Source organism: Sebastes umbrosus, chromosome 9 (genome assembly GCF_015220745.1).
Source record: "Sebastes umbrosus isolate fSebUmb1 chromosome 9, fSebUmb1.pri, whole genome shotgun sequence".
Taxonomy (NCBI): Eukaryota; Metazoa; Chordata; class Actinopteri; order Perciformes; family Sebastidae; genus Sebastes; species Sebastes umbrosus.
In genome coordinates, this window is record NC_051277.1 from 11,120,111 (window position 1) to 11,135,985 (window position 15,875).

Below are 15,875 nucleotides of genomic sequence, written 5' to 3' on the forward strand. Positions count from 1 at the left end.
GTAACTGTTTACAGGCTATCATTAAACTTTAAAAAGGGTCAAATTCATATAAAGTGGAGCAATGAACAGTTTTCAATGACAGCATATGGTTGGTTTGGCCCTTTAAATGAAGCCAAACTCTATTTCTGACTTCAGCACAAAGCATAAAACAAATTGGCAGCTGTTTGCAGTTCATGTTTGTCATGGGAAAACTTCACATTGTGTTGTTATGCTACCATTTTGGAATCATTAAATTACATATGCCACTATATGGTCTAAACAAAAACGTACCATAGACTAATAAACAATATACATGCAGTCAGATCTTTATGATCTCTCTTTTTTGTTTTAGTTTTAGTATCTGGGATTCTTTACTTTACTAGTATCCACCAGTGTAGATCTGTGTGTGTGTGTTAACACCAGTAGAGTCTATTATTTATTTATTATTCTATTGACTGAATCCTAAAGGAGGTACAACCACCTGAAAACACACTGAAACTTGGAGGGAAAACTAGAGAAGAAGGTGTAGAAATCAAAGTGAGAAATACCAAACTGTACTGTACCTCACACAACTTTTATGGAAAGTAGCAGGCTGCGAGAATTGAGAGTATCTGTCAGGGGCACAGCGCATGAGCTTGTTTCCATGACTACGGTCAGTCAAAATAGACTAAAATAGTGCTAAAAAGAAAGGTGAAATCAATTATACTTTAATTTCCTTGTATAGTACTTGACATCTAAAAACATGTTGAAGGAAAACTGTAAATTTCTGCACAGCTTCTTACCTGCAAGATAATTTAACTCACATTTAGTACACTTCATGAGATGAGTTATTCTATCAAGTATTAACAACAAAGCCGACTAAAGCTGCAAGTTTCATCATTGCTGACAGATCCGTCAGGTGTCAGATGAAAAACCACTTAAGAGCCGTCATTAATACAAACACACCTATATCTCTTCTTTGTCTCACTACATCAGGATGATTCATCCCTTCCTCTCTCTCTAACGCGGCCACTCATCTCATTTCACACTTCAAGAGTTATATTCCAGGACAACCGGCTCAGACACTCAGCACAGACGCACTTTTGTGTTGATGTCAATGGCAGAGCTTGAAATCCTCACTGAAAGGTGTCATTAACACTATGAGAGGTTGGACGCGCACCATGGCTGAGGCACCCATTCATTCACGTACATACTGTGCGTAAATAGATTAAGGGGGAGGATTTATTTTTCTGTTATTTGTCAAAATAAGAGGGAAAGTTATGGAATAAATATTGAGTTGACTTTTCAATGCGTTGATATTGTTTAGTCAGTTTAATTAAAGGAAGCATAGAGGAGGTGTGATGGGCAGTTAGCTCCGCAAATCGTAATATCAGTAATCACAACTACCAACATTTATATTTAAATTTTAAAGGGACTGTATGTATGTTTTTACACATATAAACATTTTTTAATAGTATTTTATTGTCAGTGTGTGAACAGGTTGTAACTTAACCTAAAAAAATAGACCTTCCGTGACTTTCTGGGTTTCCTCTATCAGGTTGTAGGCTGATTTAATGTGAAGAATGCGGGACGTTTTTTCCGGGACAATCCAACGGATTTGACGTCATCCGCGCTCGCGAGTGCCTTTACTCTCTTCAGCTCCGCTACAGGGCTAACAGTGTGCAACGATAGATAACGTTCAGTTAGAAATGGAGTCCACTTACGCCAACAAACGACCAGCCTCAACCACAACTCAGACTCCAACACAAACTCCACAGAGGCACAAAAAAACCCACAAAGTTATATCTAGTGAAGGAAGTGTTGCAAAACAGGAACGTGATCGACGTCGAGGGGGAACTAGGATCAACATCGGCCAGGCCTTCGATTAATGGAGGGACCTTCGTTTGGTTTTGGGTTTCAAAACGGACCCAGTGCTGGCAAAATTCCTATTGGAAAGGTGAGCTAACATTACTGCCAAACATGTCAAATATATAGTGATATTGTGGTTCTAGCTGGCTAATGTTGCTAAAACTTCAGCCAATTATAACTACGGTTTTGACCGATGCTCGCTTGTCAACATAGTAGGAGCACAAGTGTGAGTAACAGGATGCTGACTGATGTTGATTTAAAGCAATTTCTGATTCTTACATATAGCCCCTTTAAACATTCATCTGACACTCTTAAACAGAGCTACCACTGACAGGGGATCAGTGTCTCACAGTGTTCAAACCGTCTCCAGATTGTATTCCTCTCAAAGGACTCTGATCTGATGTGTAAAAACAGCAAATTACTTATTATGTTTCTAGATCAAATCAGACCCGTATGGTTGTATCCTTCTTGCCACTTCTATTTTATCAGCTAAATGGAATTTTTCCACGAGGGACTAATAAATCAGATGCCTTCTGTTTTACGTCACCTGCCACAACTGTCATGTTAGGGGAGCCTGTGTTAACATCACATAACTGAAGTGTGTCTGAAACAAAAACAGATGTGACAGCACTTGTTATTGTAGCTAGAGTAGGGGCTTGTGCATGTTTTTTTGACACTGCAGATTGACATCAGATAAGGGTGATCCGAGAACTGATAGACATGCAGCATGACATGACATGAGCAGCTTTGCAGAAAGGAATACAAAGACTTGTGGTGTTTATGTAGTTTTCTTCCTGGATTAATAACATGATAAGTTTATTACGCAATTTTGACCCGAACAATAACAGCAGCTCCTGAACTGAATTTCTTCCCTTTCACAAGACAGCAAGCTGTAACTAAAGTGAAACAATAGCCATAGCTTGGCTTCAAAACAGGCATCGCACTGAGATCATTCACATCATTATTTCAAATAGCCTTTGACCTGCCCTGGGTGTTGTCCTGTGAAAACACCGGGAGGAGAACAACAGGCTTTATTACAGAAGCACTACAAGGACAATGCACCTCATTTATCTATATACTATATCTGAACACAACAATTGACCCAAACAAAACAGCCAGTACTGAATTACTCCCCTTCCACAGGACATATGTGGTGTGGATAAAATGACAGGAAGGATTAATCTGAAGGATGTCATTCTAACCTAAACATCACACTTTCACAATCAAATCAAACTAGTGTTGTATGTGAATATGACTGAAAAGTGAACAAAGAATAGATTAGTTCCTACCATCACTGCTGCCGCGGGGGACCAGGACGTCCGGCGACGGGGTCTGTCGTGAGCGTGAGCCGAAGGAGTCCAGACTGTCGAACGAGTCCTCGCGGCCGTGGCGTGGCGGGGAGAGAGAGTCGCTGCGCTCGGAGTCCCAGCAGTCGATGTAGCCACTGTCCCGGATGCTGCGTTTAGGGCTCTCTGCCTCCTCCGCCTCCTGAAAGCCCAGGTTATATCAAATGTACAGATTAGCGCAAAATGCGTGTGTACAAAAGGAAAGATGCATAACATTTCGTGGAAAGCACATCAATTAACTTGTGTTGTGTGAAGAGAATTTAATTTGAACCTTTTCAAACAATATCTGAAGAATTTGTTTGTGTGCTATCCCACCGTCTTGCTTTCCTTTCTGCATTTTCTAATCTGTTCTTCTGCTCAAATCCTTCTCTATCGCTCTCTCGTCACCTCAGTGACCCCTCCCTGCGTCGGTCTACAGTTGAAACATGTCTATGCAGCTAATGGAAGGTGGGGAAAGGCCTTTCCTGTCTACCAAAAGACTTCCTGTTCCTGACCCTCGGACGTCTGTTATGCAACTCCCAAACCTCTGACAGACTCTTTATTATGTTATCAACTCGGCTGTACTCCCACAGGATTTCTGTCTCACAGGCATTCAACCTTCTTTGATGAAGCAGTGACATTGTACAGTAAAGGTGTGTATGTCAGTATTAAAAAAGCAGATAGTTTTGGCTTTATCCGGCCAGGTTTCGAGAAACCTAAGAGAGGGATATCTCAAAATTAAAACTATTAATGGCTAGATGCCACCTGTGGTAAGTGAGCTGGTTTATTTTTTCCTAATTTGAGTGAACTGACTCTTTAACTGATGCACTTATCCTGAGCTACTAACAGTAAAGCTATGTTCACACCACAAGTGACAAAAGCAACATAACAGTCAGCTAGATTGTTGCTGAGTCGCTTTTGAAGTGTTGCTTAAGCGCTCATTGACGTAGTTATGCCATTAATTAGCACTGGGAACTGACTAACAGCATTTTTTTAGATGGTACGAAACAGTGTGACATAAAAACATGTGATTGGTTGACGCCTCACCGCGTCATTGGAGTGTCGGGTGGCAGTTTGTAGCTTCATGTCACCTGCTTCCATTGAAAATGACTTGTAGCCTGTTGCTATGTTGCTTGTAGTGTGAACACAGCATAAGTGAGCAGAGAAAAGTGCAGCTGGGTCACACATTCACCTGCTTCTTGCACTTCAATCATTTTTAAAAAGGTCCAGTTTTCCATTTCATAAGCATCAGAAGTGAACTTTTAGTGCCCATTTAATTTTTAATATGTGTACCTTATGGGCTTTCCTTGATTTTCAAATCTAATTTTATTAACCTCTTTTTTTGTTTCATGGAAACGTGGCTTTGTTTTGGTCAGCCGGCAACGTGAACATCTGGGAAAGTTATTCTGCTGAGTTGGCAGAGATCTCTCCGTTTATAGAACAGCAAAGAGACGTCACATTGTGGAATAAATCGCATGGGGGTGACATCATGGTTATGAGTGGTTGACATAGTGCGTCTGTATGTGTGTGTGTCTTGGGGCTTGCTAATGGTAACTTTTCTTTGTCCCTTTGGGTCAGTAAAGGGGTGCAACCCGATCGGGATGAGCGACACAAGACCCCAGTTTAACAGAGGTCATCCCTGGACTTTGGGTGGGGGGGTGTTATACACTGCCTGAGATGATTTCTGAGAAGTCTGTGTTCATTCAACAAACACACACTCATTCAGTGCATCCCAGAATAATAAATAATATGTTTTGTCAGGACATTTGGATATTGCAGGGATCAGAGCTGTGGTTTTCTGCCCTCTCTACCCGTTATACCAGCTGTGGTTGCTCGGAGATTTGTAATACAACAGCAACTACTGACTAAACTGTTCCTGTACTTTAGATTTTCATGATATTTTTAGGCCTAGACAGTACTAAACATGACTGAGCAAACCTTTCGCATCTGTGACAGCAGGCCGTCAAACTCTTTCAGGTCCAGCGTGGGACCGTTGTAGGAGGTACAGCCGTTAGCAGCACGACCCAGCCAGTAGATGGTGATTAGAACCTAAAAGGAAAGGAAAAAATACAGTCAGACATCATGATCAGATGATGACACAAAGTACAATAGTACATCTCAGTGCCAAGTGAAAACAATGACATGTGCATAGTTTATTTTTTTTTCAATCAGAGTAATTTGCTTGTCACTATATTCACTCTTACGGCTTTCTGTGGATAGAATTCCTTCATTTGTAAACACATTTGCACGACAGTGTTGTAGGAAAATGCAGTGACCTGCAGGGCTCCATAAATGAATAGAGTACCTGCTTTTAATTGTGGATTACTACTATTATTTACGAAAGAGCACTGAGGTAGCTGTCACACGCTGCTCATGCATCCAGTGTGTCCCGGGGCTTATTATTGTACATTCTTGCCCAGATTCATTAAAAATATAATTAATAAAAGATAACACATGCTATACTACTGAACCCAATTGTGGCTTCAGTTGTCATCTTATTCGTGAAACACTAACAGAGAGAGAACCGTTTAGGTTTGTTGCTAAAACAACAACAACGCAGGTCATCCAGTGATCCAATCTTAAATTCAAGCTCCTCACTGCAGTCAAACGTCTCCATTACGATGCCTTGGATCCAGACATGTTTTGTGTTGACAGTCTAATGGACAGCATGTCATTCAAGGGACATTGAGCCAATTTGTTTGGATCTTGAGTTGTCTTTTCCAAACCAATGATTGCCACATCATGAGTGAAATTGCATAACTTTTCAGAGGAACGTTGTGCAATTAAGTCCAGTGGACGTCCAGTATGTACATGTAGCATTACAGGCCAACATATGAAACCTTTCAGTTCTTCTTCTGAATAGGTAAAATGGCTATAAATAATAGTTTGTTTGCTCATGGTTATATTAAAGGAAGAAACCATTGAAACCATGAAACCATTCTCCACTCTTGTTCCTTTCACTTTTCTCCCTACAAAGCAACACAAGCTGGTTTTCTGGTCATTACAATCCAGCCTCATCCAAAGAAGTTACATGTTAGCTAATGCGTCCTGCACAAACACGACAAGACTGAGCCATTGTTCTGACACTGAATCCAGTCACAGGCACATCTCCTGCTAAAATACAGCATCCCTTCAGGGGTCACAGTGATTTATACTTGCTTGTTAGCTGGCTTAAACGTGAGAGCATAAATTACCAGGTCAATCTCATCTCCTTCTAACACAGTAAGCCTGGAAAATCAGTAGCTGAAGGAGGCCGTACCTCTGACTCTTCTTGTGACCTCATGTCTTGAAGTAATGCTGGATGTGAATGAGGAAGTGAAGCTTACTGCATTCAGTGTAACTCCCTTTGGAGTCAGCTGAACATCTAAAATGCAGAATGTACAGATTGTCTGTAGCCGCAGGGAGATCACACCGAGCTGCACCTTTAGCACCCGTTGGCCAAGTGTTCCCAGCTATATTTACTGTGTCCATGTCAACCGGCACTCCGCAGGGATGGCTTTGATAAGAAAGCTCAGCATGGCTTAATGTGTTTATTTCAGTCATACTGTCAGTGTAAACACCCTCTGCTGCCGTTCAAACACACTTGGAGGAAGAGTAAAGGAACAGGCCAGCTGTTTGGAAGAAGCACAAAGTCTTTTCAGATCAAAACTACTACTGATTCATCTTTGTGTATATTACATGCATATGATATTTTATCTTGCTACCACACAGAATGCCACAATACACTGCTAAAGCAACACTGCACCTGCTGCGGTTATTCTTCATTATCTGCACACTTTAGCACCCTGAGCAGGGGAGTTTATTGTCTCTGTGTCACCAGTATAATGGCAATATCCGTGCCAGCTCCCACTGGAAGTGGGTCAGCACCAGATGCTTTACTAGTATGCTTAAAACTGATCCATATTGATCCCAACTGTTACAAACTGAATGGGAAAACATGCAACAACTGTGCACTGCATGATGCAGACATGCAACACTAAACCTAAAACAAACAACTGTATAAAAACAGAAACTTGGACACCAGGCAAGCACCAGGTTACAGTAGTTGAAAGAAAACACGTCAGTGGAGTTTTGACTGACAGAACTATAAACGACGGGCCTGACAGTGACTTTGCCTCTTCAGTTTTCAGCAGCTGTCTGATCTGGCAGATGTGGAAAGACCTGTCAAAGAGGTCCCATTGCGAAACGACAATCATCTCTTTGTTTCATGTGCACACACACTTAAATGATGCACACACAAGGGCATGAATAAACCCCCAAAAGACACCAATGTAAACACATACACACAAGGGTATGCAGGTCACAATCCACAGACCTGTAGTGGTACATATACTGTAGATATAGATTCTCTAAACTAGTCATCACAACACACACACACAGATGCACAATCAGCCCTTCTTGTTCACAGCTGCACTGATAAACAATCATCCCTTGACTCCAGCAATATTCCACCCATCCATGTAATACCCTCTATTTACTTCAACATCCAATCTGCTTAACAACACCTTAATCAGCAAATCAGCAAATTTCTTCTCACCGCAGTTCTTTCATCTCTCAATATGTGATGTGCTGCAGAGACAGCTGCTATCAAATCCTAGTCCTCAGTCTGCAGGGCAGATCCAGAGTGTAGCAGCAGGTCCTGGCTAAAGCCTTTTAGCTGCTGGGAGTTTGTGGGCCGTTTGCTATTGCTGCAAATGTGGCTGAGAGGAGAGTCACTGTGTGTGTAGTCAGCTAAATGAGCTAGCAGGCCAGCTCTGCAGCTCGACACACACATTAACCAATACAGTACACAGCAGCATCAGAGAGAGGGAGAGAGAGAGAAAGAGAGAGAGAGAGAGAGAGAGAGAGAGAGAGAGAGACTGCAGAGTGGGAAGGGCTAGTATTATGTGTTCTACTTCTTAAAGCAGCATTAATAGAAAGAGAGAAGAGGGAGGTGAGGTATATTTGAACAAAAATAGACAAGACTTGGACTGTACAAATGGATAATTAGAAGGGAGACAGAACACAAAATACACAGAGAACTAAAATAGGCAGAATAGGAAGAACTAAACTAGAATATGCAGAAGAACATAGAACAGGTATAAAAGAAAAGGCTATTAGTGTCCAAATATTAAGACATTTAACTGATGAAAGCAAAAGAATGGACAAAAAACATTATAAAGAGCAAAACAAGAGGACTGCGAACAGTACTGTGGATGGAGTCTGTGTGTAACCGATAAAGCAAGAAGGACTGGAGTTAGTAGAGTAAAAACCATAGACTGTATAAAATGTAGACGTAGTCTCCGTGACGTCACCCATAGGTTTCTGAAGAGCCGTTGTGAAGCTCAAAGTGGGTGGCTCCAGCCGTTGCCATCTTAGCAGTGACAACACAGCCTAACTCCCGGTTACACCGAAAATGGGCAAAGAGTTGGATCGTAGGTGGAGCTGAGGCTGGCCCGGGTGATGCAGCAGAGCAGACAGCTATCAGCTAGCGACCTGAGCAGCCATGTCTTTAATTATGCATTCATTTAACAATTAATACAATTTAAACGGGTGAGTTATATAAAAATTCACCCCCCGTACAGTCATGAACGAGGAAATTAGCTATAGAGACCAAAACTCTTTTTTGAACCAGGCTGCAAACATGTTTAATTCTGCTGTACAGTTGGGCATTTTAACTATGTATAAAGAGAACTGGATACAGTGTCGGAGGCTGGCCCCCGATCATTCCTATGAAAGTTGCTCAGTGGCGCATGAAGCCAAAATGGCTCGACTGCCGGGTGATAAAAGTACCCGGATCTTCTGCATCTATTGGCCCATAGAGCAGGCACAGTAACGTTTATTTTAACCCCCGCCTCATTCACATGAATAAGACCGAGACCGATGAATTCGGCTATTAGTGTATTTTATAACGTGTAGGACCTAATGATTTAAATAAGGGCAATCTAAGTGTTCATACTGGGAACTTGAATTACCTAAAAAAATAAATAATAATAAATATATATATATATATATATATATCCGCTGAGTTGCAGACGTCTCTTTCCCAATGGAAGTCTATGTGGAAAAAGTCTTTTTGGGCTGAATGGGATCATGTGTCCGACCCTGAAGTTGTAATTCCACCGTTTGGCCACTACGAAAATTTGCTTCAAAGCCCGTTTGCTTAATTTTTCAGCACCAGAGGTTGCCGATTGGTAAGCTTGGCTCAAACAAACTGATATAGATAGTGACGGAAGAGAATACACAAGTAGAATAGGAAGATCAAATGGAGTTTGAAAATGTAGAGCAGACAATCAACTGAATAAAGATAAAACATAGAATAGATGAAAAAAAGCAGGTAGAGGACATAAAACTGAAAGATTTGGTGGAGAAACCCGCCTGCAATAGAAAGGTACAGCTTGAATAGTTTCAAACTGTAAAGCCAAACTAGAAATAGAGTAGAAAGTAATACAGCCGGGAGAGCTGACTGTATTGTGAACAGAACTGGTTGAGCTGGAACTGACATGGTAAGAGCAGAGTGTGACAACCACAGCACAAACAGAAACACTAAACCATAATAACAGTTTACATCCAAACATACATTTAGCACACAAACAAATCATCCCGCTGTAAACCAGAAGTATCACTTACATTCTTGAGCTTTCGGCTGCAGTCGCTTCCCCTGGAGAGAAAGAGAAAGAGAAAGAGAGAGAGAGAGAGACATGGTGTTATTTAATGAAATATTTACATAAAAATAACAGCAAACAGATTTTAAACCAACCAACCTCCCACATATCCATGCAAAACAGCAGCAAAAACAAAACTTACTGAATATACAGTATAAAGGAATCTGCAGTGAGTGTGGCCCACGCAGGGAGAACTAACAGACTCCACACTTGCATCTCTGGATCCAGTTTGTTGTTTGGTGATGTATTTATTTAATATTTACAGCAGTAATGTTCACTGACTGCAGTTTTAACTTCAGCTATCGGATGGAATATAAAAAGCAAGGGCAGATCTAGATCTACCGTTTTGCACCAGCAGTGATCATTCACAAAGACAAATCCTTCCAACAGGAAGTCAGAAGAGACAGATGTCACAGTGGTGGCCACATGGTTTGACTGCCAAGTGATCTCTGGGAGGTGCAGGGCAGAAACACCACAGTAGTGGCCACTTAGCACCACAGAAGTTGCCAAAATGAAAAGATGTGGATCTTGCGGATCACCGCTTGAAGCTATAAATGGGAAGTGGAATGAAGCAGTTGTAAAATTGACCCCAATGCATACTTGTATTGTGGAAACAGACTTCGAGGCTAAGAGGGGGAGACAGAGCAGCAACGACAGTGTATGAGACATGGATTTTTCTAAGTTACGCCACTTCCGGTGTGGCTTAACATAACTGAGATTTTCTTAAAACCTAACTTAAGTAGTTTTCTTGCCTAAACCGAAACTGTTTTCTGTGAAGACGGAAGTTTATTTTGAAAAGACATTCATAGGAAAACGCATGAAAACTGAGGAATAAACTTTTTGTCTGTGCTGCTGTGTGCACAACATAAAACCAACACAAGTGTAAATTTGAGCGGCTCTGATCCAAAAGCAATTTTTTTAATTACGTCGTGGTTATGACAGAATTATCATTGCTAATATTATCAAAAACTTATCAGATCTGCACTTATCACGTAGGTGACCTATTTTGGATTAAAAACGGCGAATGTCGCAGAAAGGTGACAGTTTGCATGCCTGTATAATATTTAGTGTGACTGTCAAAAATCAATAACACAATCAGTAATGACATATATTAAAGGACATTATGTCACTTTTGAAAAGTCTGTAATAATTATGTTATTTGCTCGAATGAGTGAACAGATTTTATGAAGAATTGAATGATGAACTTGATTTCATTGTGTTTTTCTTCCAATTTACAATTCTTTTTGTATTCTACCTGCAGTTTAATGTTTGTAAGATTAGAAAAGCTAAGGGGAAATGTCACAGCGAGAACGTATTTATCAATAAAAAAGTGCGTTACAATAGAAATGGATTTGCTGAATAAATGATGATGTAGGTTTAATGCAACCAGTTTGTATGTTATTACAAAAAAAACAACTCTAATCCAGCTGTGGAAGTCCTGAAATGTTTTTTTTAAAAATCTGTCAAGAGAAACCTCCAAGGAATCCATGTTGTGTGATGGGTGGATAAAATTGTTATACAACATATATTTCTTTTAGATGAAAGAAGGAAGCATTTCCCAGTACTTGCTGACAGTAAAGAGTAGTAGTACCTTAATACTAATCAATATTAATGACATTTCTTGTGGATTTCTGAATTTCATCATATTATTTCTACCCAACAGAAGGAAAAACATTTAATTTGAAGTTTGTTTTTTTGCAGCATTTCAAAACTTTGTGTAAAATTTGTCAGACAGCTGAATGGAAACACAGCTTCTCTCTCCTCTCCTCTCATTGACTCTGGCTGGCAAACTGTCACTTATCTTGGAAATCGATCTGCTTCACACAGAAGAACAGGAGATATATCAGGCTCATAGTGTATCAGAACCTGTCTGTCTTTACGCCTCCCTGTCCGAAGCTGTTTCCTAGATGAGTAAATACCTGTCCAGAGACTCAGAGGGGAAAGAAGTACCGAAACGGCTTCCTGTCATGGGTACAAGCTGCCAGAAAATATCATCCTGTAGGACAGAAGGTTACATAACAACTGGAAATAGCATAGGGCCTCTTAAACAATGACTCCAATGTTTCCTTTTCAGTTTGTGCCAACTGTATAGACCTCCCATATATTATTATATATTATTGAAAGAATGTAAATGAGGCACAAACAGGAGTAAATGGACTTGAAAATAGACTTGCCGCATTGGTTGGTGTTACTGGTGTTACATGGTGGTCGGGCATACACTGATTACATCACGTACCCACCGGCCCCACAATGTCGTTTTGCTTTTCTTTACATAAAATAAAACCCATTTAGTTAATTTTCACGTATCAGCGCCGTGTTATTAATACATAGTCGGACGACGGACGCTACAAACTGAAAGTGAAAGTGTCTGCTCCATACGGAGTCTCTGCACAGAGTAGCGGGAGTCAGATTTCACACACACGGGACGAGAGAGTTGACAGACAACACTATGGCGGAGGATTTGGTGTCGAAGCAAAAAAGCAAAAGCGCCTATTTGGCAATATTTCAGATTTAAACCCAATGCTATGAGGGACTCATAACGTTAAAGAGGTAATTGCCGTGAGGAGGACGAGCGCTCACAGCCGGTGTGTGCAGCGGAGCAGCGCCGGGTGGAAACCTGCAGCCAAGCAGCAAAAGCTGAACCAGAGAGGCCAGACACACAGCCACCTGACGTTAAAGATCAAAGTAAGAGCACTATACATTTTGACCGTCATCTTTTCTTGTAAAATGTCCGGTGTAATCGGTAACACCGGTGTTGTTACAAGTTTAATAACCGGTGGGAAAATGTCCTCAACGTCACATCCCTACTTGAAAACACCAGCATCCCTGTTTAAACTGGAGCTAAATGCGTGCAACAGGGTGATGGCTGCACACATTCTCAGAAACAAACGCTACATTAACAATAGAGTACACAAACACACATGCATACATGCACACACACATCTCAGTGAATTCCTTGTCCTGACAGAGCCAGTCAAGCAGCTCCTTCTGAGACCAGCTCAGATTCACCCTGTCCCCTCTCTCCCCTCATCTCCAGCAGCACCTTTTCTAAACCCTTCTGTGAATGAAACCTTGTTGCTGCACGAGGACAGCACATGCCACGCACACACTGACACACCCACACATTCACACACACAGTATATCTTAAGAACTACATGCACTTCTCTTTGTTACCAGGCAACAAAGCAGGAGTCAGTGTTGTATTTGGACAGAGACCAGTTGTGTCTAACAGATATGGTATTGTTGCTTCACTGACACAGGCTCTGCAAACTTCCATTGAGTCTCAGTTAGTTGTTTATGTTGGCAGTGAACTGGGTGATTGTCTGATGCACAGAATGACAGAGAGTGACACACAACCAGTGATACAGACAAGTCATCTATTAACACACAATTAAAGTGTTCATCACTAACAACACTCGGTCCACCCACTTAGTAAAACACAAGCCTTCTTTCATTGTGAGAATGTCTAAAATATGCACAAAAACTCCAGAACAGCTACTAAATGGACCTTCAGGTGAGATTGTTTCGACTGCTGTTTCTAAGGTCAAGATTGAAGGTTCAACTTTGAGATTCAACTTTTAAGCGAACTGGAAGAGAACTCCTTAAGCCTCCAGAACAACTACTGCACTACTGGAAGTGAAGATGAGGATTCTACCATCTACCATGTACTAGTGACAAAATCTATAAAAGCTTTACATCATTTAACTTTGAAAAAAAGAGCACCCTCATTCTGTTTTGTGCCTTAAAGCACAAAAACCTCAAACCTTTATTTAACCAGATACGAGTCCATCTATAAAACACCTGGTGTTTGTAGTCATAACAGTGTTTTATGCTGCCTTCTTGTCCAGGCCTCTCTTCAAAGACAATACCAACAATAGAAAACAGCCAATAACAGCGTCACACAGAGCACAAAAGTCTAATAATAATATTCAATCCAAAAATACAGAAGGATAATCCATTTCTCAAGTAACCATCCAAATAGATAAGAAACAAAATACTGCCTTGTAATGTTAAACTCTATGACCTTTACAGATGACTTGAATTCACCGTAATTCATAGTAATCGACTCAGACAGACAATCAGACACTTTAACAGCTTTCTGTACAGCGTTCTAACGACTGAAATGCAGCTCAGGATATACTGTTTTTGGTTTTCGGGATAAGACTTGTCTAATTTTGATTTGGGATTGTTCGATAACTTCATAATTACTACAATCAAATGCTTTTAATTTGTCTAAACATACACTTGTTGACATGGTGTGTGTGTGTGTGTTGTATATGTGTATAACTTATTATTGGAACTTATAATTTAAACTATGAGACTTGCAAAGGGATTAATAGATAATCACATTAATATTAGCTTCAAGCTAACTTTGTTACCATAAATCAAATTCTAATACGTATTGTACATTGGCCCACACAAATAAAATAAATAAATGAATAATACAAATCACTTGTAAAGGCTTAATTTTTTATATTTTGTTTTATAATAATATTTATAATGTTTGCAATCTAAAGATAATTTTAATAATATTCCTTTAAAATAAATATAACAAAGACTTTGGTCTCACCTTCTTCAAGTGGCGGATGTTGTGTTCAGGAACACAATTGAAAGAAACACACACACACACACACACACCCCCACACACCCCCACACACACACACACATACACACACACACACCTGTTGAGCAGTAAGGTAACACTGAAGCTTGAGACTTACTTGGCGGTGGGACGTGTCGACGTGTCCTGCAGGTCTCCAGGGTCAAACAGCTGGGAGCCTTTCAGTCCCAACTCCTCACAGCCGCGTAGAAACACACTGAGGTTATCCTGCACAGAAAACACACACACAGTTTCGTCAGAATAAATACGCTGTTGGCAGAGACAGAAGGCAACGCAAGGTCAGGTCCATTAACTGCACAAGGTCTTAAATCAAACACACACACTCCATCTGTTACACTTAAACTCATACAGTTATGGTAGAAAATACACTACTGGAGCTACAACAAAGAAAATAAAGTAAAGTTTGGCTCACTAAAGCTTCAGTAGGCAGTACATCTTTTGGCATCATTGGGCACAAATTCCATAATAACCTTTCAGCATATTGTAATTCAAGTGTTCTGAGAGATAACTAGACTTCTGCACCTCCTCATGGCTCTGTTTTCAGGCTTTAAAAATCTAACACATGACGGCAGACTTTGGCCAATCACAGGTCATTTCAGAGAGAGAGAGAGAGAGAGAGAGAGAGAGCGTTCCTATTGGCTGTGCTCCAGCTGGTGGGCGGTGCTTGGTATTTCCTCAACTGATCTTAACATGGCTGCCGGCTCACAAACTTTCTCATTTTACAGCTAAACAGTACACTACAAGATGTTTCTGAAAACATTTGAGGCGAGAAATAGACATTACAGTAACAGAATATTGATTCATATTTGATCAGCGCTGCCTAGTTTGCAGCGAGCGACTGACTCTTTTCTCTCATAGACGGCAGCTGGACGGCAGACTCCAGATAGGCTCTGATTGGTTGTTTTCCTCCGGTCTGTGAAATCTTGCAGATGCCGTTAGGAGCACCGGAGGACATCGGAGGACACGGAGGCACATGATTTTTTTTCAGATTACCGGTCTCATGCGCTACTGTCAGGATATAATGACTAAATAACTTTTTTTTTTTAAAATCATATTTGCTCCATTTCTATCCACATGCAGCTTTAACATAAAACCAATTCTAACCTTAAACTTTAAACCAAGTCTTAAACCTCTTACTGAACGTGTAAAATTGAAATGGGTCATCACAAAGATAGAAGTACAAGAACACACTCACAGATAATTAGAGGTAAGGTCAAGATCCTCTTCATTTACGTCTCTCTCTCTGACACACACAAACACCCACACATACATACACCTCTGAACAACTCTTTAAGTGTCTCTCTGTCAGGCAAACACACATTAGCCAGACATGTAGAAGTACTGTATCTTAAGTGCAAGAGATGACAAGAGTCCTATTTTACTGATTTGAAGAGGATTGATTCATTTCCTTTCTCTGCATACAAACATACAAAGACAAACACCACAACACAGCATGAA

At 40.6% G+C, this 15,875-nt stretch overlaps 1 protein-coding gene across 9 annotated transcripts in view; it reads right to left on the reverse strand.

The window, feature by feature from the left end:
• The window catches only part of LOC119494197 (LIM and calponin homology domains-containing protein 1-like), a 95,657-nt gene that overhangs the window by 35,379 nt on the left and 44,403 nt on the right, over window positions 1–15,875 (reverse strand). For 8 of the 9 annotated variants that reach the window (XM_037779906.1, XM_037779901.1, XM_037779905.1 and 5 more), the window contains 4 exons: window positions 14,518–14,624; window positions 9,762–9,792; window positions 5,091–5,201; window positions 3,117–3,315 (listed from right to left, as the gene is read on the reverse strand). In XM_037779906.1, the coding sequence (XP_037635834.1) occupies window positions 3,117–3,315; window positions 5,091–5,201; window positions 9,762–9,792; window positions 14,518–14,624 (448 nt within the window). Of the gene's footprint in view, window positions 1–3,116; window positions 3,316–5,090; window positions 5,202–7,689; window positions 7,917–9,761; window positions 9,793–14,517; window positions 14,625–15,875 lie in introns of those variants that run through there. The other variant, XM_037779908.1, reaches the window with a different exon arrangement.